The sequence below is a fragment of the Amblyomma mixtum genome, chromosome 3 (assembly GCF_055824585.1).
Source record: "Amblyomma mixtum isolate Tamu chromosome 3, ASM5582458v1, whole genome shotgun sequence".
NCBI classification, from domain to species: Eukaryota; Metazoa; Arthropoda; class Arachnida; order Ixodida; family Ixodidae; genus Amblyomma; species Amblyomma mixtum.
Genome location: NC_143014.1, coordinates 156,223,861 through 156,246,167, shown reverse-complemented (window position 1 = coordinate 156,246,167; position 22,307 = coordinate 156,223,861). Strand labels below are relative to the sequence as shown.

Below are 22,307 nucleotides of genomic sequence, written 5' to 3'. Positions count from 1 at the left end.
TCCTCCAACTCCGAGTGGGATTCGTAGCAGTGGCGGCGTAACAGAAAAGCTCCGTTTAGAGATGGCTTAGGCTACTCGGCCATCTTCGTGGCTTATTTTTATGGTTGTTGCATGGAATATTTGGAACCTCTCTGACCCTCCTCGTGCTTTACTAGACCACGTCGACTTCAGCGATCGTGGCGTAAGACCTCACGCCACCGTAACTCCCTTTCTCCGCCTGCACATGAAAATTCCAGACGGTGCACACAGGGGAGCTAGTCAGGAGGTTGAACTTGCGGAGCACATTTTCCTTGTGTTAAAGTGCACTGTTGTCTGAACAGTGAGCTCGTTGAACGCGGTGGTTCTGCGTGTTCATCCATCATGCGGGTTTTCCACACGCAAAACGGTCCTATGAACACGAAGAGTCCGCACGGAATTCTGGAGTTTTGCATCGCAGACATAAATGCTATAATAAAATGCATGATGTGAATAGGTTTTTTATGAGACTGCTTCAGTATGTCCCAAAAGAACGCAGCATGATGACAAAAATATCATTTTATCGCTCAATGGTTTCTCGTTGCTGGCACAGGTAGAAAATTACTGACCACGGCACAAACGTCCCCTTGGCGCGAAGGTACGTCCTAACGCGTAAGGGTCATGTCTGAAGCGTGAGAAAGGTTTTTGTGGATGATTGGAACTGCAGTCGAGCCCACTTATAACGAAGCTGACGGTCACGCGGGTTCCGTTCGTTACATCTGATGTCCGTAGCAAGTGGATTCTTCGCATAACACGATCCCTACCGCGGCGGCTGAATTTCGATGAAGGCGAAATTCTAGAGGCCCGTGTACTGTGCGATGTCCGTTCACGTTAAAGAGCCCCAGGTGGTCGAAATTTCCGGAGCCCTTCACTACGGCGTCCCTCATAGCCTGAGTCGTTTTGGGACGTTAAACCCCAATAAATCAATAAACCAATCTTCATATAGCAGCCAAAAATACTAAGGCCGCTAAAAGTGGCGTTTATTTCTTATAAAACTGCGTTATGCGCGCCGACTTGTGCAAAGCAGAGCCTGCCGTGGCTCTTTCCAGGCTATCTATGGCGGTCATTTAATCCTCGCCGAGACCCTTGCTGCCAACTATCAAATTTAGGGACGGAGTAAAACTACTTCTCATAAATGCTGCGCTGCTTAGTTGTACACGGACAAAGCAACTGGACAGCATTTATGAGAAGATGTTCCAACTAGCCCAGTCCCAAGCACTTCTTGAGTAAAACTAATCGTGGATGAAGTGTACACGGTATCTGGTGGCAGGTCGGCCACATATATGATTCCTGGCAGTAGGAAAGAGCTTGTACTTGGTGTCCAACGTCTTCGTCAGAACACGCGCTTCTACGATTTTGTGGTCCGCAGGAACGCAGTTATCCGAGGAAACATCTGGCCAGCTATGGATTAACGAAGCGTTGCCAGAAAGCTACATGCGTCTGGTGCCGTGTGTTTTCGAGCTGCTTCTGTCGTTGCTGGGCTGACGCAACGACGAAAGTAGTGCAGCGCTTGTGGCCCACAGTGCATCAGTTGCACTGACTCCTATATGGCGATACCTGCACGTGGTAGCAGCGCAAAAGATGGAGCACACTGGGCAGGCTATCTATGCCACGTGACCAGCATAGCCAGCAAGGATTTTCAAATTCTCAAATCGCTGTTGTTTCTAATGCAAGTAGCTTCGCCTTCGACAATGCCCCTGTCTAGCGCGCACCGCTCTTCTTCCATTTGGGATGCTTTGCCTAGCCGGCGAACACGCAGGCAATGACTGCCTTCGTAGGCCATCGACGCGGGCTTGGCCGGCGGTTAATAAATGTTTCAATAGACAGTAATAGCTTATCGTTACCTTGTTTACTTTGCCGTTTACAGTGTTACCGGACGCCGGAGTTTCCTGTCAGCGCTGCGCACGGCAGAGCCGCCTTTTAATTGCATTTCTGGGTCGACATGTTCTTTCCGGGGCGGTGTCGTGAAGTTTGAGAGGCGCTCTTTCATCTGCGTGCTTAGTGGAAGCACCACCTCTTCAACTTCGAAGGTAGTTCACTGCGCCTCTTCGTTCGCTATAGCCCAGTGGTGTGGCCAGTGTTGTTCGTTGTGTCTGCGACGAATTTACATTGCAATTACAATTTACTGACTCAAGCTTCAGGGGAGATATATTACTCCCGCGACGGGGTCTCCGAAACTGCCCAAGCTGGAGGGTCTCGTAGATGCAAAATCCACCGGCTTTTCGCCTTTTACCTCAGAAGGTGGATTATGGCATATACATAGCCGATCCACATTAATTTTGAGTTCATATTTCATTTTGCGGCTCTTGCCGTAAATTCGTATTTTTGCAGCGGACAATAAATAAAATGGGTAAATGCAGAACATCTCGCATGAAACAAATTTTTCATGCTTGAGCAGCGCAGCAAACAGGACAAAAGGAAGACGGGAGACGACACAAGCGCTAACAACTGGTTATTTTAGTCTGGGAAAAGTATATAGAGGTGCAGGACACAGTGAACAACCCAAAAAACACAAGAACAAAGTTTAAAACCTAATAGCCATACTGCGCATGTACATCATAGTCGAGTCATGACTTCGTTTTCAACGAAATTCTAAGACTATCTTCCGTAGTAGACGGCACTCCACAATCTCCTGGACCTCACACAGTTGCCAAGAAAGCCTAACTCCTTATCTACCAAATTGATAGATGGTGAAGCAACACACTCATCTGCTTAATTCCTGATCATATAGGCCTCCACCGGCTCCCTACAAGTTCGATCAGGGTTATTAAACTGAATACCCGTCATATCTAAGGGGGGAAGCAATTGTTGCACGCTCTGCCATGCAAAGCCAAGTTGTACGACCCAGCTCCTTTTTTCACCCATCTGCGATGTTCGAACAAATGCTCATTGCTTCCCCCACTTACATAAGACAAGTGCCCTGTTTAATCACCCTGATCGAATTTGTAGGGAGCTGGTGGAGGCCTTTATGATCTGGAAGCAAGCAGGTGAGTGTGTTGCTTTACCATCTATCAATTTGGTAGATAAAGATTTAGGCTTTCTTGACAACTTTGTGAGGTCCAAGAGATAGGGGAGTGCCGTCTACTATGGAAGTCTTCGAATTTAGTTGGAAAAGATGTCACAATTTGATTATGATGTGCATGCGCAGTATAGTTTTTAGGTTTTAATCTTTGTTCTGTTTTTTTGGGTTGTTCACTGTGTCTTGCGCCTTTATATACTTTCCCGAGAATAAAATAACCAGTTGTTAGTCAGCGCTCGTGTCGTCTCCCGTCTTCGGTTTGTCCTGTTTCAACAAGCCGAGTTTTCCGTTCTCGTAAACAAATTTTTGCATTTTTTTATTTTGTATATTGATGTGCCAGAAAAAAAGTAAACAGAATAGCAAGGTTGATTGAAACCCATCTACAATCTAATTTTTTTTGTCCTGAACCCGTTTGAACCCGTTTGAACCGGTTCGATACGGTCCGAACCGGTTCGAACCGGAACGGAATGTCCCTCTGGAGCCGAACCCGGAACTGAACCCGAAAGGCGTGAACCCGAACCCGAACCGAACCCGAAAAAATTCCGGTTCGACACCCTGGTTGGAACACGCACGCACGCACATACGAACGCCCAGACACACACACACGCACACACACACACACACACACACACACACACACACACACACACACACACACACACACACACACACACACACACACACACACACACACACACACACACACACGCACGCACGCACGCACGCACACGCTCACGCGCTCGCACACACACACACACGGACACACGCACGCGCGCGCGCACACACACACACACACAAATATGTACTCAGAAAGAGGAGTGGTCAAACCTCTTCAGCAGACTGCATTGTAGTTTGTATAAAATACGAATAACAACAAAAAAACGCGTAATCGAGGAGATAGATACGCATGGAATAGAAAAGAAACTCCACCGACGTAATTTTCAGCTTTACGAAGACAATAGGATTCAGTAACGACCACATCGTACATGCGTCATGTTTCAGCAATCATGTGGTAACAATTTTTTGCCGTCTCCATAGCTTGGAACAGAAAAGAGTTTGCAAGAAACGCGTATGCCGCACCACAAAAGTGTTTTTTTCTAATCTAAAGACAGTCTAAATTAGGTTTTTAAGCTGAGTATCAAAACGCACAACAGTTTGTTGTTCTGTAATTTACTGAAGTTTCTTTACAAGTGTATTTTTTTTTTCTGGGAGTGAACCAAATTGACCTTGACAAAAACGGAGAAAAACGACCAAGTTTTTTATCCGCATCAACGCATTGGCAACTGTTACGTGGTATGGTTTAAAGTGCTAGTTATATGGCCCATTTAATTTTGATACTTTTTCAAAGGAAAGATATGCCATTAAAGCTGAACTTTGTAGTGCTGTGTCTGGATTTGGTAATTTCGAATAAAAACTACTCAGTATCAAACAAAACATTGTTCATTTGCTTTCACACAAATGTGTCAGTCCACAGCCGCCGCGGTGGCTAAGCGGTTATGGTGCTCGGCTGCTAACCCGAAAGACGCGGGTTCGATCCTGGCCGCGGCGGCTAGAATTTCTTTGGAGGAGAAATTCTAGAGGCCCGTGTACTGTGCGTTGTCAGTGCACGTTAAAGAACCCCAGGTGGTCGAAATTTCCGGAGCCCTCCACTACGGTGTCTCTCATAGCCTTAGTTGCTTTGGGACGTTAAACCCCATAAACCAACCAACCAAATGTGTCAGTCTGTCATGCTCAGTTTCCATGCCATGAAAGTGCAAGCAAGGTTTTCTGTGAGCACAAAAGCAGTAATTAAGTTCGCGTGGTGTCCATGCTACCACAAGTACTCCGGCGACACCGAAGAACCATACGCAGTGCAGCTAACTGCAGGACTGTATGTACAGACACGGTACGCTTCGGCATTATAACTTTTCTCCCGCGTTTCGTTGAAGACATTGTGCAGTTCCTTAGATTTATGCTCTGGCGCACCAACGCTATCTGCCAGCATGTATGAAAGGGTCACCTAGTGTTCGCTAGGTAAGCCGTGAGACTTGTTTGATCGCCGAAGCGTACTTCGTATTATTATGGCCACGGTTGTACGTAACGTAGAACATGTTCACAGTGTAAAGCATGAAAAGGATATTTTTCACTACAGGAAAGAAATATATTAAACTGTATAGTTGGTGTGAGCGCGCAAACCTATGGACAGGCTTTGAACCCTGCACAGGTGGAGTTTGTATGAAAGTCGTTTCCTGCCATACGGAATCCATTGCCTTCCCGCGTTACAGCATTTGAATCATTCAGGTATTTTTTTTTTCTGTCACCTGAACACCTTTTTGTTCGCGGTATATCTGTTTCTACATTTCAGTCATCTTTCCTGTGTGAGGTGCAAAACCGCAAAACAGGACGGGACAAAGGCAGGCGGCAACACAAGGTAGTACTGACAACTGAACATTTATTGACGGATCTAATCACTTGGTTCAAGTGCTAAGAACAGCCGTCCCTGGTGCTAACTGTTCGGTGTCTGTTGATGTCGAAGAACTATTTTTTTTCTGTTCCCCATGGAGCACTTTTCAGTGCTGTAAGGGAGCTCATCGAAGCGGGCGACGTGGTCGACTTCCGGAGCTCTTTCGACGTGTCTGTGGATTCCTTTTTGTAGGTGCTTAGGCTTTATTTACGGTCAACCATTGTCTCATTTGAAGGTAAAGTTTATGTTCAAAGGAAATAGTTAGTTTATGGGGTTTAACGTCCCAAAGCGACTGAGGCTATGAGAGACGCCGTAGTGAAGGGCTCCGGAAATTTAGACCACCTGGGGTTCTTTAACGTGCACTGACATCGCACAGTACACGGGCCTCTAGAATTTCTCCTCCAAAGAAATTCCAGCCGCCGCGGCCGGGGTCGAACCCGCGTCTTTCGGGTCAGCAGCCGACCACCATAGCCACTTAGCCACCGCGGCGGCTTCAAAGGAAATTAATCTGTTTTGGCTCCAGCGTGACGGCACTGCGGCGTGAAATCTTTGCCAATTTAGATCCAGTGCTCCAACGTAGGTTGACCTATGCCTTCGTTTCTAATGTTTTAGATATGTAGATGATTTTGTTATCATTTTAAAACTTTCATCTAACAATGTTCTAGCTGAGGTGGCAGATGAGCTTTTGACTGTGTTTTCCGGTTCTTCACGTTCTCTCAATTTTGCTCTTAGGCCACCGCAAGATGGTTACATCCAGTTTTTAGACTTAAGGTTGTATTTTAATCAACATGACCATGTTTGCTGGGATTTTCAGCCGAGATCGAAGAAAGCTCTACTGCCCTTCGACTCATCTTATTCAAAGCTTGTCAAATGGGCTTTGGCGTCTTCATGTTTTAGGTCTGCGCTTTTGAAATCATGCCATCACAAAGTGCATCCCAGTGTTCATCTTTAAAGTGAGCGACTCAGAAAAGTGGGCTTTCCGAGCTCACTGTTAAGATCTGTGGCCGATTCCTTGCTCAAAAAGCTTCACTGAGTGCGAAAAAAGGCACCTTTTCCGCATGAGCCGGCTAGCCGAAATAAGTATGTAGTCTTAACATATCCTCATAAGACTTCCCATAACCCTAAGAAGATTTCAGGCAGTTAATGCGTTGATGTGGTCATGCCTGCGCCCTGTAAGCTTTCTAAACTCTGCAATTTGTGGGGAGCACACTTCAAAGCCTGTAATTTGTGGCATATGAGGCATTCGAAAAAGTATGTCTAATGCGCAACGGGGCTGTCGTATAAGATTTCCCTCAGCTGTGGTCGATTTTATATCGGCCAAACTGGTAGATGTTTAAACATTCGCTTGCAAGAGCGTGCGCGTTCTTTGAGTAGGCCCGGAGGACCTTGCTTGCCCGTTCACTGTCGCAGTTGTAAAGACTGCTATCCTAAACTGAACAGATTATAGGACGAAGAAAGGGGCAGTTAGAAAGGGAAGTTGTCGAGGCTGTTGCCATCTTGAGATCGGAGCCAGATAAGTGTGTCAGAGTGCTTTCTGTGTCCATTTTCCAGAATTAATTAGCGTTTCTGTCTCTTGTCTCTCTAGGTTGCTTTTGTTTGGTGCTGCGCAGGTTGGTTGCGTCATCCTTGCTCCGTTCCTTCCCTTCCACGTACTGATTATTTTCGGCATGGTTGCCACTGAACTGTTTTTTCATGTTTAATCTTCGTTTTACGTTTGCCAGATTACACGCGCGACTGATCCGTACAAGCTCTGCGGTTCTTCAATAAATGTTCAGTTGTCAGTACCACCCTGTGTTGTCGCCTGCCTCTGTCCTATCCTGTTGTGCGGTTTTGCTCCTCATGATGTCCTACCAACTGGTCTACAACCTCGATCGTTCAGATTCTTTCGTGCCGTACCCGCCGCCCTTACACAGTGTCTATGGCATTTGGTTCCTGATCCCAAGGACGCGCATTCTATCGCAGCCGCGTCAGCAGCATTTGAATGGAGAGCAAATGAACAAGACTCCTGTACTGAAGTTCGGGTGCACGTTAAAGAACAGACGGTTGTCGAAACTATTTCGGAGCCCACCAGTGTACGACGTACCTCATAGCCCATAGCGCTGCTTTGGCGAGTGAAATTCTATTAATATGTAAGTACTATCGCGATGGAAAGAAACGCGAACAATGCGACGCCTACGCGCTCCGCTGTTCGAATTTCTTTTGATCGCGCTTTTATCTGGGTGTTAAGAAATAGAAGTTAGAGTCGTCCTAGAATGCATCAAGAACGACTCTAGCGTCTTTTTGCTGCCACCGAAAAAAAAGCGTGATGAAAACAAATGCGAACAGCGGAGCGCCTAGACTCCGTTGTGTTCACGTTTTTTTCGTCGCCCCTGTACAGGGCAAACTTGTGCTTTCTTTTGTGTATGTTATAGCACTGGGTAGTACGTCTTCAATATTGCTATATCTGTACAGTATAGTATTTTAATTGCACATATTATTACAATATGCTCCTGAGGAAAGGCAAAAAGGAGGAAGGCTAAGCATGCCATCTGACGAGCCCCGATTACATATCAAGACAACGGTGGCTAAGAAGGAAAACAGTTGTTTTCGTGGATTGTAGCAGTGTCTTTATGTCACTCGTTGATCTGCCAATTGCGCACACTTTAAAGGGCAATACTTTCTAACACAACGTTCCCCGCCTCTGCAGTGTAACTTTGAGACTGCGTGTGCACAACCACATTTGTGTTCTGAATTTCAGGAATTAGAATCTGAGACCCTGAAAAGATGGCCACCAAGCCTCCCGCTCATCTCCTATTATTACTTGATAGCAACACTAGCGAAATATGGTAAGGTATGGTAAGGTATTGTAAGTATGGTATGGTATGGTATGGTATGGTAAGGTGCGGTAAGATATGGTAAGGTATGGTATGGTATTGCATGTACAGTACGGTACGGTATAGCATGGCGTGGTATGGTACATATGTGAGGTTTAGCCCTCCAAACCTGCGCATGGGCAAGTGTGTCGGGAGGACTCCGATTAATTTAGACCGCATGGGGCTCTTTAACGAGGACTGACATCACACAGCACACAGGCGTATTTTGAAATTAGCCTCCATCGAAGAGCGGCCGTCGCGCTCGGGATATGATTTCGTCACCTTGGGTTCAGCAGCAAAACATCATAGCCACGAAGTCACTGCGTCGGGTCAGGCAAGCGATAGAGTCGGTACAGCGAAACGTGTCACGTCTGAAATTGACGCAAACTTGACACCGACTTAAACAGCGTCTCTGGATTCACTTGTCGCTGCGGCATGCACAGGGGAGGCCGCTGTGTATCAGCGCCGATGACACCATAACCTTCAACAACGGCTGATTTCTCTCTCAGCTCTCGTTGCATTATCGCAGCACACGGCCTACGAAGGTACTCTTACAGTTCTTTCCCCCCTGATTACAGCCTCGTGACCTTCCGTCGGATAGCCTTGTAACTCGCTCACGCCGCCTTGCGGTTGCTGAACCGAAGAAGAGAGGCGCGCATCGCGATGGCTTTATCCGGCTCCATCGGAAGCCGTGGCCGGACGAACACGCATCGAAACACGTGGCGACGAGAGGCGGAGCCACGATAGGGCATCCCCTCGACAGGCATCAGAATGGTCCCACGCGTGTGTGCTACATGTAGTGCGGTCAGCAGATACTTTTTAATGAATGTGGTTGAACGACTTCATCAGAGATAGTATTGCGCAAAAGAAACTGAGAAGGCGCATAAGTGTCGACATGTATAACATAGAACCCAAAATGACGGAGCATGCGAATAAGCGCTCCTCTTTAGAAATCTCATTCCCAGGAATCAAGTGAGAGCGGGTGGGAGGGATCCGGGTGGGCACGTTCTGGGCAGTGTTCATGAGCGGCGCAGAGGAGGGAGATAACGAAGGGCACGGTTTGAGCGGATGTTGGCTTGCGAAGGCAGGCTGTGCTTCCGCTTTAGTTTTCCTTCCTCCATGACCGCAAGCGCGCGCGGTGTTCATTCGAGTTTCGCTTAGCCGTCGTCGTTGCTGCTGCTTCGGCGGCGACACGTGCTACCCATCTCCCTGCATGTGCATAGCCAAATATTTCGCTCATTAGCTGTGTACGGCAGCTTTTTGATAAAATGAAGTGTTGCCTATCTCTATTACTCGCAGCCATTTGTATCCGCAGTTTTAAACGAACTTTCAAATTTTCAAATTTTCAAATTTTATTTTGCCACCATGGTACAGATGATGGCGGGGACTTGACTTCGTTCACCATGAAACGCTTTCATCACGTAACCTGAACAATTAACGCAGCCCTCCGGTGGTGCGTCAAGTTCTTTACCTATTGTCTAATGAAAGTTGATTTCATCTGTTTGTTTACCTTCAGGACCAGGGCATATTAGAGACAGATAACGATAATCTGACAGTGACAGCGTAGCATAAAATGAGCACCGCAGCGTGGCTAACCCTTTAACGCCCAGTGTCGCCAATTAGTGACATGTCCAATATACGCCCAATATTCATTTACACGTGGAGCTTCGGCGCATATATTGGAGTCAATATGTTCCCAGCAGGCAGCGCTTTCTAATAAAAATGCGTGTCACCACTGTGACGAAGCTGTGTAGAGAAAAAGTATGAGAATGAATGCTCCAATGACTAGCTTCTCATCTTGCGGAAATTGTTGCGAGAAGGATACGCCAAAGATTTACGAAATCAAAAGTTTCTACTCATGCTTCCCCCTTGAATACGTTTGTTGCTGGATGCTCGACACGCGTGTTTTTGATGAGTAACCCATCGATTTCTGTTTCACCGCGAGTTCGCGACAATGGGCAGTAGCGCTGCTTAACCTCTTTGAGGAAATATATTGGAACTCAATGTAATGGAGAATCGTTTATTTTGAAGTATAATCAGACCACAAGCTGCTACGAGCCCTGTCGATGCAAGATTCGTCAACGAGACGCTTGCATGAGTCTGAGACAATGCGGGAACAGGGCGACAGCAGAAAGTATACAAAGTGCTGAACTTACAACCGATTTTATGAAACAAGAGTGAAAGGCGGGCACTACAGCTTTATCCTCGAGCACGCGTATGCGCGCACGCACGCACGCACGCACGCACACACGCACGCACGCACGCACGCACACACACACACACGCACGCACGCACGCACGCACGCACGCACGCACGCACGCATGTCTGAACGCATATACACACACGCGCGTCTGCGTACGCACATACACACAGATACATCGACATACCTGCAGACAGGACAAGTCCGATCAGGTTGTTATTAATGACTGTCCGCTTGACTCAAAAAGATGTTGCTGCATACAAGGGCTCCTCGGACCAATGCACACCTCAGTCCACTGAACGTCCTATCAAGCCGGAATCAAACGTGAACCGCGCCTTTGAACAAAGCACAGTATTGTACCTTTTTGTCGCCAGCTGTAGTAGAGAACTAGAGTGTTTCATATTTCTGTGTAAAGGTGCCAGCAAACTGTGTATATTCATTATCCGGTTAGAAAGAAATTGATCTGTTCACAGCACAAAACAAGGTGTATGCGTGCTCGCACTTCAATTCGGCCAGACTGTACATATCCACTCACCACCCAATGTAGGTTGACTTTGAATAGAATTCCAGTGGCTCCAGAAAAGCTTTCAAGAAGAGGCCTTATTGTTTTCTTTGGTGGTGTCTTTCTTAGCTGCTTTTAGGTGGCCCAATAAGAGTAAGAGGTATGCTCGCGTCCCTCATAGCCCGTGTGTCGCTTCCAGACGTTAAATCGTGCCATTTACAGTTTAAGAGGTGTGTTCTTTTGTTAGGCCAGTGAATTTAAGAAAAAAAAAAGAAGGAGGGAAAGGGAGACGAAGATGCGGCAGACCCAATCCCATGGAGGAAAAAAAACTAGGAGAGAGTGCGCTCAGCCTCTGCAAGCCATCCTCCTCTGACGCCGCTGCCGAGGGCCCTTTTGCGCACTGATTCATGGGAAATAGGCCCTCCTCCACAGTTACCAGACTGCCAACCAGCGGTGCTTTTTAGTGAACGTCCGGGCTTCGATGTAGTGCAGAAGCGCAGCGCCTGTGTTGCAGCTTTGGCAGAATGCGTACCGAGCTCGAGGTTGTCTGAAGGCTCCGCGTCTCAACACTTCTGTTGATTAAACTCTTGAGTTTTTGGGTGCACTGTAGAAAACTGCAGGAAAACTTTTCATCAAAGGGTGCGGCCGCGACCTCGTCACTGTTCAACTGTGGTTTATAAAGAGAATGGAGAGGAATTCCTTTCGTCGTTATACACACATACGGAGCGTTTATTTCAGCGCATGCTATAAGCGGAGAACTTGAGAGTAGGCGAAGAAAACGAGCCTTTAAAAAAGGGCGCAGTGGCTTTCACAGCGCTCACGACGGACGGACGTGTTTAACGTGCGCTCCGGCGCGCTGCGCAAGATTCTATTTCTCGGGCAGGCGGACTTCGGCCCGCTCATGGGCCCGCCGTTCTCCGCTATTCTCGAGGCACAAGTCGCGCCGAATACGCTCGCGCACATACGCGGTTCCGACGTGAAGTGCAGCAGTGAAGTATTTCTCTCTCTCGCTGTCGAGAGAGTGTGCCGGCGGCTTTACGTCTGCTCCTGCGCGGGGTCTCCCAGCCACTGCGCACAATCACTTACAAAAAAAAAAGTAAAGTGTATGTACTACATAGCCGCGCGCACGTAGCGTCCTGTCTCGGACTAATCGCGCGCGCGGCACACTGCACTAGCGGCCGGGAGGGGCGCCCGGCCGCGTATGCCGTCCGAGGTAGCACCCACGGAGCGTTAATATCACGCGTGCACTACATGACGAAGAGCAAGCGGGAAGTCAAGTCCGCCTGCTCGATGAACGCACAGAGGCTCACCATTGTTCTGTCACGGATGCGCGCACTGCCGCGCGGCCACAGGAGCGCTTCGAGACTGTCCAGGATGATTCCCAGTACCCTGTAGGCCGCGAGCATCTCGCGACGCGGCACTGCAGAAGCAGCACAGCGAAGGAACATGTGCTCCGTCTCCACTGCGCCGCAGTCAGCGCACGCGTCGCTCGGGGATGGTGGCCGCTGCGGCGAGCGAGCAATTTGTGCTCACCACGGAGCCGTCCGTGCACACAAGCAGATGGTCGCGCAGTTGCTCGTAGAGCGAGAGAACGAAACCGAAATCCGGCTAAGAGCTACCGCTGCCTTGTCACGTGAGGGCCTATTTCCCATGATGCTTTCCACTATATTTTTTATGACTAGGCTTCAAGATTGTGACGTCGTACTCCCTCCTAGTTTTTTTCTTCCTCCATGCCCAATCCCCCCGCGTGGGTATTTTCATATGGAGAAGAAGAAGAAGAAGAACGCTGACACGGGCTTCTTGGTTCATGCTTCGAAGGTGGAAACAGCACAAGGACGCGGCTTAAGGAAATTCGAACACGGGCGCTGAGTGTCGATTAAAAGCGCTAATGGTTTGGGCGTAACAAATACATTCCAAAAAGGGTGAAGAGGGCGGAACATGACAGGCGCAAAATGAAAAAAAAAGAAAAAAAGGTGGGAAGTGAGTTTTTCATTTAGGAAAAATGGAGTGCCCTGAAGTGATTGCAGACATGTTTTCCTCTTTCTAACCAAGGACGAACTATTTGAAGGTCACCGAGCAACGCAGCAGGAAGGGCTTTCTTTCATTCTCCCTGCGCATAGTAAGCAAGCCAAGCTAAGCGTTGCGACTGCTGCTTTGAGAGGAGCCATTCAAGGTTGCGACGAAATTCGGAGCAGCTTTCAATTACAGTAGCGAAGGCTGGAGCTGGCGGGGTACCCAGCGCTTCTGCTTAGGGGCATTGTCGAAGTTTTAGGGAGGGCCTCCAACAACACCTTAGGCAGATACCGGGCAAAAATTCGGGGGACACTAAAGCTCCGCCTTAAGGGTGTGACGCGCCCCTTCAGCAGCGTGGGGTCGTCTTTGCATATCCCTTCGCAGACGTGGACACTGTTCTTTATTTTTTTTTCGCTGCGAAAGCAATACTACGCTAGTCGCCGAGCCATTTTGCGGAGCCGAGCAAAGGCCATACTGCGCATGCGCGAGGAACAGTGACGTCACATGGCGCACAGCTGGCACGCCACCGCCGTCGCTGCGCGGGTGACTCAGAGGTGCCGCTGACACGGTGGCCAGTTGCGCATACGCAGTAGCGGCGCATAGCTAGCGTGCCGGGGCCGCCGCCGCTGCCGCGCGTTCTCCATCGCCTCCCTCTCTCTCCTCCTTGTTTTCGCAATCCTCCAGGTTTAACCAGAGCTAAACCACTGCCAATTTTTTTATTCACCACAAGACATACAAGGTCACCCTTAAACCAAGTCGAACGAACGTTCCTCTGTGGTCGAGGGGTAGCGGTTCAAGTCCAGGCTCGAGCATTTTTCTTTTCAGTGCAATTGCTTTGCTTTCTTCAGAGGCGTACGTAATGGTCGTGGAATGACGTTGCGTCACTGTAGGCCAATGAGGAATTGTGCAGTCACGTCACCACTGCTGTACTGTGTGATCGTTGTTTAATCACCTGTGCGAGGTCATATGGTTGTGACGTCACGACCCTCTCGACCATTCATGATTTTCTTAGCACGCTAACGTTAACTACGGCGGTTTTTCCCCTGAATGGGTCCTTTAACGTTATCGCGTCAAAACCGCCGTCATACCATACCTGCACGGCATTTTCTAAAGGCTCAAGTGGGTTGCTGGTAGGGGCGGTGTTCGCTTGGTTTTCGCGGCGCCCAATACACTCAGCCAATTGTGCACAAAGGTGAATGCTAGTCCGTGTTCTGGCCTTCGGTGCAACAAGAAACACGTCAAGCGCTTTATTGAGTGCTCCACCGGGGTAATCTGGCAGATTCACCTATCTTGTGGTTGCAACTGCGTGGTACAGACTGGTCGTGAGCACTCCTCGAACTTGAAGACTGCCACTGGTAGCAACTTGGCTGTGACTTTGAAAGTGAAGAAAGCGCTATAAGGAAGACTACAGGGCGAGAGGACGATGCATCAAAGAAGAAAGCTTCGTTTTTGTTGTGTTGTCATCACGCCCTGTGGTCTTCCTTATAGCCAGGACTTAAAGTCAGGGGGGTCTCGGGGACGGGGGTCTCAGACCTCCCCATTAGCATAGACAAGGGATCTGAGACCCCATCGCTAGAATGCAAGGACTGCATGAATCCGAAGCAGGCAACCGTTTTTTATTCTCCTTGTCAGTGGCGGTCGAAACATTTCCTCTCTATTGCTTAGAAAATATAACTGCGATTTTTAGTAAAAATCGTTAACATGCTATCTAAAACCCAGGAGAGATAAAAGTAATAAGTCGCAGCACTACACAAAGGCTGGAAGAAAAATGAACCGTGCCGTAACACCACGAGTCAATCCAGAGCTGGCCAATAACGAGCCCATTGGCAGAGCGTGGGGACTGTTTGTGTCAGGTCTGTGTCACAAAAAGGGTTTGTTCTTACTTCTTCGTCCCTTATCGCAGAGCTGTTTTTGTATTCAACGATTTACCAACACGCTCAACTTTCCGTTTTACTGAAACTGAGCAAACAACCGCCTTTAAAAATGATTTCTCTCCCTAGTATACAACGATATGTTAAACAGGCCGCCAGCCGCTTTCTTTCTCTCTCCCTCTTCGCCTTTTTATTTATTTTTTGCATGTTTGCACATGCTATGTTCCGCCACCTCCTCCTTTTTCACACGTATTTATTGCGCTCCAACAATGAACATTTTTAACTGATGAACTACCGCATGTGTTTGTCGTTCCTGCGTCCTCGTACTCGCGCTCCATGCGGCAGAAGTTGCACACGGGACGTCCGTTGTCTGTTTCCAATGGTTCTTTGGTTCAGCTTATCGAGCAACGTTTCTGATATTCATCTTAACATATCTGCCGTTCGACTGCCTGTAAACGCTCAAGTATTCAAGTTTGCGTGCTGACCTCTGTGTTTTCTCACAGGGTGCTAGCACCTACAGCGGTGCTACGCCGTAGCAACGGTTCGTGACGGGCCAGCGTCTTGGTTGCTGTACCACCACTTGCCATCGCCTCTCATCAGCCAGAACGTAGGTGCTGGCCAGTCACAGAGAGTTTATTTATTTATTTTTATTTATTTGTAGATACTGCAATCTGCAAAAGGGATTTCAGCAGGGTGGAAATGCAACGTATCAGAACATAAATGCAAGCAACAAAACAGTGAAGACAAAGTACACTGCTTCAACGACAACACAAAAAGCGTTGTCATTCAATAAAAAGCGGCACGAAATAAAAAAAAAAGACATGTTTCAGCTTGTAAGATGATTAGTCGAGATTAGGAGCAAATAAAGACAATGAAAGTTGAGTAATTTTGATATTAGTAAAGTTATTCCACTGAATTGCGCTCCTCGGAAAAAAGGAATCATGCAGCGCTGTCGACCGCGCCGGAGACCTTGACGCAGCGCGATCTTGAGACGCGGGAAGTCCACCGTGTCGATCGCGATACGGACGGGGCCCTCTTCTGACCAGACGGTTTATTCAGTGCCTCGTGGCCTTGACAAATCCGCACGCGCATTTGTCAAGGACCCCGTGCGTATCATTTGACCAGACGGCTTATTCAGCGCCTCGTGGCCTTGACAAATCCGCACGCGCATTTGTCAAGGACCCCGTGCGTATCATCTGACCAGACGGTTTATTCAGTACCTCGTGGCCTTGACAAATCCGCACGCGCATTTGTCAAGGACCCCGTGCGTATCATCTGACCAGACGGTTTATTCAGTGCCTCGTGGCCTTGACAAATCCGCACGCGCATTTGTCAAGGACCCCGTGCTTGATACACACGGGGTCCTCTTCTGACCAGACGGTTTATTGAGTGCCTCGTGGCCTTGACAAATCCGCACGCGCATTTGTCAAGGCCACGAGGCGCTGAATAAACCGTCTGGTCAGAAGAGGACCCCGTACGTATCGCGATCGACGCAGTGGACTTCCCGCGTCTCAAGATCGCGCTCCGTCAAGGTCTCCGGCGCGGTCGACAGCGCTGCATGAGGCAATATTAAAAGCAACTGGTTTTTACACGGAATGGTGTAATTGTCGGTTGATGCCTCAGCATTATGGCATATACAGAAAAAAAAATGTAATTGTATCAGTTAGGTTAACGTTATATTGTCCATTTACAAGCTGATACATGAATTTTAGTCGCGAAATTCGACTATGTTGTGTTAATGCAGGCAAGTTGGCTCGTTTTAAAAGTTTTTTTAGTGAGGTGCTGGAGAAGCTATTATAAATGAATCGCACCGCCTTTTTCTGCACCCGTTCTAGCTTTTTGATGTTAGCGTAAAGGGATCCGATATTACAGTTGCATAATATAGTACTGGTCGTATAATTATGTTATGTGCTTGTACGCGATCGGGTCATGTGGACAATTTTAAGGCTCTCTAGAGAGAAAAGTATTTACGACGGGCATTAGGGGTGTTGATTCCATTTGAGTTTGTTAGTTATCCACAGTCCAACGTGCATGCATAGAAAAATATTGTAAGCCGAGTAATTGAAATTAAGCTTATTCGTTTTGTGAGTAGTGCACATAAAAACAGTATTCTCAGAATTAAACGGCATCTGCCAATCTCTACACCTGTCAACAACCTTTTGAAATGCATCACTTAGCAAATTTTATCCGAGGGGGTTTCTATTTCAGAGTATAAAACACAGTCGTCTGCATTTAATTTCTGCACATATAGTTCTCACTGGAAACAGCTTCGTGAGCAGTGTCTGTGCTGTGCTGACGTTAGATTTTCCTTTTTCGACGCTGCGCGCCTGTTAGAAGTATGATGTGGTGCTGCACATGGGCTATGACTGATTCCGTAGCGGAGGTTCCTCTGGGGCCCTTTAACGTTCACTGACATCGCATACATTTTGAACTAGTAGATGACTGTGTGCTCGCGCTGAAAATGGGAAGGAAATTTTAGCAAACACGAAAATGAGAAAATCGCTGCTGCTTCCCCTACGCAAGCACCTGAGTGCAGCGCCAGCTATAAGCGGCCTGAGCAGTGGTGGATTTAAAAGAGTGTGCCTCGGGGTTCACCCCCTCAGAGAGTTTCGATAACACACAAAATCCCAGAAATGCATTTCGCGAATAGAACCGCACCCCCCAAGCGCCCCTTCGAAGAGCTACCTACGAGTCCCGCCCTTGGGTCTGGGCGTGGGATGCAGCTGGACAGCTATTCTGTTTTGGTTCGGAGCGGAGCAAAGACAGGGTACGTGCACCTGTTTGTGCACCGCTTCCTGGAACCATGGAGATAATGAAAGGGCAGGGAATGTGTTAACGTTGTACTTTATTCATGATGATTTGTATATTGTACAAACAGGAACACAATGGACCCATGACTATTCGACATGAAACAGGTTCAGCTCGTTTGCTCATTGTCTAACACGTGACGGTACGGTGGTATGAAAACACACTCTCATGTTAGTAAAAACATGACACTATTGAAAATAATCCGCATGCTCTCTGTGTTGTAAGATCTAGTGGAAGAATAAAACAACTTATGCAGCGTAACCAACAGTGCGGGCAAAATTTTCACAGGAATTGCTCAAGTCACGTAATTACCTCTCCAAGGTGAGCAAAAACGACTAAAAATAGTCTCTTAAAACCACCTGTTTTCAATACGAAGACGGTCGCGCATTGACGCAGCGTGTGCCACGCAAGCACGTTCCAAGGAACATTGGCTTTGACTGGAGTCATCTGGTAGACGTAACACATAAAGCTCGAAAAACAACGCTAAAACAGAATACAATAGAATCGATTCACTTATATAAAAAAAGCAATCCAAACCATGCTTGGCTGGAGCTTATAGGCTTCACACAGAGTGAGTTATACTGGGGCAGTTGCTGTGATGATCGCTGGACGAAACTGCACCAAGTATGCAAGGTGTGACATGTCCGTCTCGCCGACGAGCTTGGATGACGGGGCCTTCCGCGTGAGCGACTGAGTTTCATGACGCCGCGGACGCTGAGCGTGGGCTGACAAGCCCACGAACTCTCTCTTTAGTTCGCGAGCGCAAGTATTGCCAAGAGAGCTACAGTCCGGCGCAAAGCGCTGGGCTACTCATCGTCAGAAAGCCCCTCAGTCGAACGAGAAGCTGCACATCGTGTAAAAAACATAAAGGGACGCTCACAAGTGACGTGACCAGATCAGGACATGTGGAGTATGGTTGCACAAAACGACTGCGGACAGTCGCAGCCTGCGGCAGCTCGAGGACAACCGCAAGCTAAAAACAGATGGAAGCTTCAAATCATCGAGACACAACACACATGCAAGGAAACTCAGTTCCGGATTACAAACTAAATACTTTTGTTCATCTAAAACAATGGACACAGCAAGAAGGCGGTCCGCCCGCGCACAGGTACAAATAATGGGGGCAAGTAAAAAATAAATGGGGAAGGGGGAAATGCCACTTTATATTTCGCAGCGAGCCATTCCTTTCGCAATATGCCATCGGCAAGGGCAGTGGCTTCGCTAACTGCCTAACCCTGTCATCCACGAGGTCAGCAAACCCCAGGCCTACCGAAAGCGCACCTTTTAAATGAGAGACTCAAGGAGTTCAGTCACCAAGAGAAAATGCACAACTACTTGTTCCTAGGCGCTCCACACACCATGATGGGTACAACCACAAAACGGTGTTTGTCCCCTCATCTTGCAATAAAGTTAAGCACACGTTCACACAGAAAAGGAATAACATATGGTACAAATTTCAAGGCATATTAAGATATGAGCTGCCATCAGTACGAGTGAGGGCAAGCACGAGGATTCATTAGTAAGTGGCAGAAGGCAAAATCTCCGAAAAAACAAGTTGAATAAAGCCATAACAACTCGGAGCGAGCCTCGGCGATAATAGCGAGAGCAAGAAAATAAAAGCATGGTGGGTACGAGTTCAAATGTAGCGGTGTTAACGGAAAAGTAAAAGAGAAACTAAGCTTCGAACTCACGCAGTGAAATTATAATTATATACCTAACATCTTGCAACCGTTTGCCGTTCTCGTTACCCCTTCCACCGGCCACTGGCTGGGCACGTGTACTGTACATATGCACGCTCAGTTCCAGGCAAATGCCGTAACGACAGCGGGGCAACGGTAACCGTAAGCTAAACCGTTAAAGCGCACCGCTCGCACAATTTCGCACAAAGCAAGGCTAACAATGACAGCGCGTAAGGTCATTCGATAACTGATGCTAAAACCAGACAGTGCATGGGGTGAAAGTTTAAGTACTCAGGGGCTTTTCCTGAAGACAATAATCCTGTCAGGCATCATCGAAAAGCGCTAAAACTAGAGGGAGAGGGGGGCAGCCTTTGGTCCAAAACAAGGGCAACATGCGTTTCCCTTGTGAAGGTTTTCAGTTTATCTGTGTACCGCTAGTCCCAGTTTTCCCTTCAGGCTCCTAAAATCAATGCCGAGAACCGATATCCTCCAACTGCAGCACGAGATCATTGCCTTGCCAGGGCGTCGGTCCGCTGTATGGCAATTCCAGGCACCCCGAGAAGACCTGGGGCCTCCCCGTGGTTATTTTTCCCTGCTGTTCCCTGTTGTCAAGCCAAGTGCAGGATGACCAGTGGCTCGCTCAGTGTTCGCCAGGAGAGGGGTGTGAACACAATCCTTTGCGTGAGATCTGCGAGCGGGGGCTGCTCAGGCAATGGTGCGCACCTCGTGCGGCGAGCGCGCCTGCTTCTTGGAGCCGGCTTCCTCGGGCACCAGGGCGCTCTTGGAGCGCTCCCAGACGGACGCATCGCTGGCCTTGAACTCGAGATCCATGAAGTGACAGGGCGCCAGGCCCACGCAGGCGCGCAGCACGTTGACGATACAGCAGCGCTGCTTGAAGAGCGCGTTGACCACGGGAGCGCCAGGCGGCACGGCGGGCGCCTTGCAGAGGTATGACAGCAGCGACAGGACGCTATGGAAGCCCTGGAACTTGCTGCCGGCCACGCTAAACTCGATGCGCTCGCACAGCTCGGCCAGCACGAACAGGTCAATGATGAGCGGTGCCGCTAGCAGCGAGTCTTCGCATGTGTTGTGCACCACGATGGTATTGTGGCCGCCCAGCAGGATCTCGCTCGTGTATTCGTCCATGGCGCGCTTGCTGTCGCCCACGTACGGCACGTACTTGATGACCACCTGCGGCACAGTCGGACGCGCGGCCATCACTCCTCTTTCCGGTACACGGCCACTGATACGTGCGCGAGGGAAACGCAGTCGGAAACTCACAACGCCCATCCCCCTCATTCCCCAAAGGGAGCTTCGCACTAATGCGAAGGCAATGAAGCTACGGCGGCTTGGCGCTTCTTGGACTAGTGCTCTTCATGGCACGATTAACACTTGAGCCTTGCTACTCTCGATTAGACTGCAGCTGCGATTGACCCAAAGCCCACGGGCTGGTAGTCTTTATTTCTTAAATTTTCTTTCTTAGTCTCAAAATAATTTTTGTCCCAAAGTCTGAGCCCGTTATACCCAGTGGCACGGGCCAAGACACTTTTTTTTCTTAAATTTTCTTTTTAGTCCGAAAAAAATTTTTCTCACAAAGCCTGGTTGCTGCAACACACTAAGGTTGCGAAAAAAAATACGCCGTACTATGATTCCATCAAGGCTCCAACAGCTGTTCCATTCCATAGTAGCGCATACTTACAATCGAGATAGTGACACATGTTGTAAATTAAAAGCGTCCTGTGTCGTTGGCGCTCCTAACTGACATCAGGGTTCTTTCCGTATGACGATTAGTAAGCATCCAGCTGATTTGTTGCCGCAATTTTCGCAATCAAAGCGCAATAGATTCATTTTTTTAAGAGCGTGCGTTGAAAGTCCGATGCTAAGTTCTTTTTTGGCCATCTGACTCGTTAAATTTTTTATAAATGAAATGAAATTTAAGCGCACACGAAAAACGCACACAAGAGGAGGATACACACAGGACAGGACTAGCGCCTGTCCTGTGTGTATCCTCCTCTTGTGTGCGTTTTTCGTGTGCGCTTAAATTTCATTTCATTTATAAGCTATGCACCATCTAACCCAAACAGAAGTTTTGACTCGTTAAAACTACCTGCGATGCAACCTGCCCTCACATGGCTGCGCTCTTACAATGAAACATACACGAACTTCGAGGAAAACGGGATAAAGACGCGACAGTTGGCTACTTACGCAGTGGTCCGGCTTCTCTCCCGGCGCGTAGAGGATGGAGTTGCTGTCAACCATGTCGTCCACAACGTTGCTCTTGCTGATCTCCTTGGAGCGGAATTGGGCAGGAGCCGAGAGGTTCTTGCCGTCATTGTTGCCCAAGTGGTTGTAGCTGACAATGGAGACGGGCTTGATGCCGGCCGACACAAGGAAGTCCACGAGGACCGACTTCAGCTTCGTCTGGCCAGACTTGAAGTCATCGCCAGCCAGGAAAACCTGGCGCTGTCTAGCCAGCTCTTGAAGTCCCGGCACGAACGTGTTCTGGGGCGAGCCGTTGATGTAGGTGCACTGCGAGGTCAGAAGACCACGCACAAGGCGTTCAAATGTAAACTCAAAGCTCAGACTACAATAATGTCAGATATGTTCAAATCAGTTTAATTACGCCTTTTGTACAGGTGTACGAATAATAAGCAGCTGAACATTACGTCTTCCTTAACGAAAAGAACTACTTCTTTTCGCTGAGAAAGAGGGCCATACTTGAACTCTCGTTATGGAAGCTCATTCTACTCCACTTTGCCGTCCAACTTCCATGTCCGAACGTAAGGCACAGTGAATCTGTTATTCAGCAATAATTTTTTTTCGCATATTTAAGTGCTAATAGTCGTGAACTTGTAGCTAACAGTAATAACATAAATGTTTTGTACTCAGTTTATTTAGTATTCAT

The 22,307-nt window shown here is 48.2% G+C and overlaps 1 protein-coding gene across 2 annotated transcripts in view; it reads right to left on the bottom strand.

Annotated features, from left to right (window-relative positions):
* Positions 1-17,743: 17,743 nt before the first annotated feature.
* Positions 17,744-22,307, bottom strand: part of Inos (Inositol-3-phosphate synthase) — a 43,481-nt gene continuing 38,917 nt past the window's right edge. For both annotated transcript variants that reach the window (XM_089581620.1, XM_089581619.1), the window contains exons 5-6: positions 21,608-21,931; positions 17,744-20,593 (exon numbers count right to left, since the gene is read on the bottom strand). In XM_089581620.1, coding sequence (XP_089437746.1) covers positions 20,108-20,593; positions 21,608-21,931 — 810 coding nt within the window. In that variant the 3' untranslated portion in view covers positions 17,744-20,107. The remainder of the gene's footprint in view (positions 20,594-21,607; positions 21,932-22,307) is intronic.